This window comes from Sapajus apella, unplaced genomic scaffold (genome assembly GCF_009761245.1).
Source record: "Sapajus apella isolate SASKATOON/1434 unplaced genomic scaffold, GSC_monkey_1.0 scaffold9212, whole genome shotgun sequence".
NCBI classification, from domain to species: domain Eukaryota; kingdom Metazoa; phylum Chordata; class Mammalia; order Primates; family Cebidae; genus Sapajus; species Sapajus apella.
In genome coordinates, this window is record NW_022446133.1 from 1 (window position 1) to 2,531 (window position 2,531).

General features: G+C 46.2%; 1 protein-coding gene across 1 annotated transcript; it reads left to right on the plus strand.

The window, feature by feature from the left end:
- Positions 1-2,016: 2,016 nt before the first annotated feature.
- LOC116548284 (ribosome biogenesis protein BMS1 homolog) lies at positions 2,017-2,531 on the plus strand (the record flags this gene model as incomplete). Its single annotated transcript, XM_032273826.1, has 2 exons — positions 2,017-2,205; positions 2,289-2,531. Coding segments are annotated over 2 exons (390 nt in total), but the record flags the coding sequence as incomplete, so codon positions are not given.

Genomic DNA, 2,531 nt, shown 5'->3' on the forward strand with positions numbered 1-2,531 from the left:
CTTCATCTAATCAAAGAACTGTCTCCTGATTAGGTATTAGCTTAGTGCTGTGTTGACCTTTGACAGACATGAATAAGCTAACTCTGAAGTCTTTGCTTCACACCATTTACAATTTAAAATGACCTAGAGCCTGTGGGCCATTGTAAAAGACTGAATTTTTCACTCTGAATGGGAGTCCTTGGAGGGTTTTGAGCACAGGAGAGACATTCAGGTAATCAGATCACTCTGCCAAGAGATCGTTCGGGTGGCACAAACCAGAGGGTTGGCAGTGGAGGTGAGACAAAGAGTCAAACCGGATATACTTTATTTGGAAGCTGGGTCAGTAGGATTTCCTGGTGGACTGATGTGGGTTATGTGAGAGGAAATGAGGGTGACAACTGGAAGTTCCTGGAAGGGTGGATTATAAGTTAGACAGGAAACCCTATACAGATGCAGCTTTGGGAGGATGATGTTTGGGTCGGCTGGGTGTCATGCAGACAAGCGGAGTGTCAGGTCTAGAGAGAGAGGACTGGCTAGGGACTTAGATGAACAACTCTCAGCATGTAGATGCCACATAAAGCTGTGAGGTGACCAGGGAGTGAGTGCAGAGTGAGTGGGAGGAGCAGGACTGGCTTGGGTGAGAGGGAGTGACTGCAGTGGTGAGGCTTGAGCAGTGCCCAGGAGGGAGAAGCAGTGTCAGCATGCAGGCACAGAAGAGGCCAGCTGTACACTGAGGTGACACATTGTTCAGATCCCACTGCCATGGTAACTGTGGTCAAGGCAGAGTTGGCCACTGGAGGAGGGGCGTGGAGGCCTTCAGGAATCTTGGCAAGCATCACTTTTCATGGATGTGGGAGAATGGAGCAGAGGAACTAGAGGCTGTGACTGCAGAAAACTTTTGTAGGGTTTTGCTGCGGAGAGAAGCAGAGAAATGGAGTAGTTGTTGGTGGAAGAAGTAGAATCAAAAGGCTTTGTGAAAAGAGAAATAACAGAGAAGTGCCATTGTAATAAAGTCCAGGAAGAGTGGATGGTGACTAGTGAGCAAATGATGTGTGGCCCTGAGTGGAGGCATGGACAGATCATCTGTGCCTGAGCTGCCTGTAGAACTCTCTGTTATCATGGAGATGCACATCTCTGCTTCCCAATATTGTAACCCTAGCCACAGGTTGATAAGGACCACTTCCAGTGTGACTAGTGTGACTGAGGAACTGCATTTTAAATATTATGTAATTGTAATTAATTTTAATTTAAATAGCCACACATAGCTCTCCTATGGGCCAGCTCGGAGCTCTGGTAAGGCTGGATACAGGAGGAAACTCTGGTAGAGGGTAGACTGTGGAGGTTCTTTTGGGTTTGGATGAATCAGCAAACAGCCGTCAGCTGAGTGAAGGGGAGGGAGGAGTTGGGTGTTTGAAGACAGGAGAAAAGTGTGAAAGAATCGCTTGTAGAGAGGGAAAAAAGTTATGGACTGGGGATGTTTCCATTGTTTGGGCACACAGGGCTCCACAGAGTTGTCTGCATTTGTTGTCCCTTGGAGCAGCAGGGAAGAAAACAGTTGACACAGTCTGAGCAGACTGTAGAGGTAAAATGTGTAGAAGTTGTTTGTTTGTTTTTTAGATGGACTCTTGCTTTGTTGCCCAGGCTGGGGTGCAATGGCATGATCTTAGCTCACTGCAACTTCTGTCTCCTGGGTTCAAGCGATTCTCTCACCTCTGCCTCCTAAGTAGCTGGGAATACAGGCACATACAACCACGCCCTGCTAATTTTTGTATTTTTAGTAGAGATAGGGTTTCACTTTGTTAGCCAGTCTGGTCTCAAACTCCTGACCTCAAGTGATCCACTCACCTCTGCCTCCCAAAGTGCTGAGATTATAGGCGTCAGCCACTGCCCAGCCAAATGTTTAGTATTTTTAATAGGTTAAAGCCTACATAATTCTGTCCACAGTTCTTTACTTAGAAGTTGCGAATCTGTTCATGTTAATCTTATGTTTATTACAGATAATGGCATATGGGTTTTCTTTTTTCCTGTCATGTATAGCTGAACCGTGCAGAATTTGAGGATCAAGATGATGAAGCCCGAGTTCAGTATGAGGGTTTTCGACCTGGGATGTACATCCGCGTTGAGATTGAAAATGTTCCCTGCGAATTTGTGCAGAACTTTGACCCCCATTACCCCATTATCCTGGGTGGCTTGGGCAACAGTGAGGGTAATGTTGGATGCGTGCAGGTGGGTCCCTTTGCTGCATATTTGGTGCCTGAGGCTCTGTGGATTTCCGTTCCATCAGTCATCTTACCCTTTCATCCCCTCAGATGCGTCTGAAGAAACATCGCTGGTATAAGAAAATCCTCAAGTCCCGAGATCCAATCATATTTTCTGTAGGGTGGAGGAGGTTTCAGACCATCCCACTCTATTATATTGAAGACCACAATGGAAGACAAAGGCTTCTAAAGTACACGCCACAGCACATGCATTGCGGAGCAACCTTTTGGGGTAAAATATGGTTACAATAAGTTGCTTGTTGCCGAGATTAAACCTTACAGTCTGCATCATTA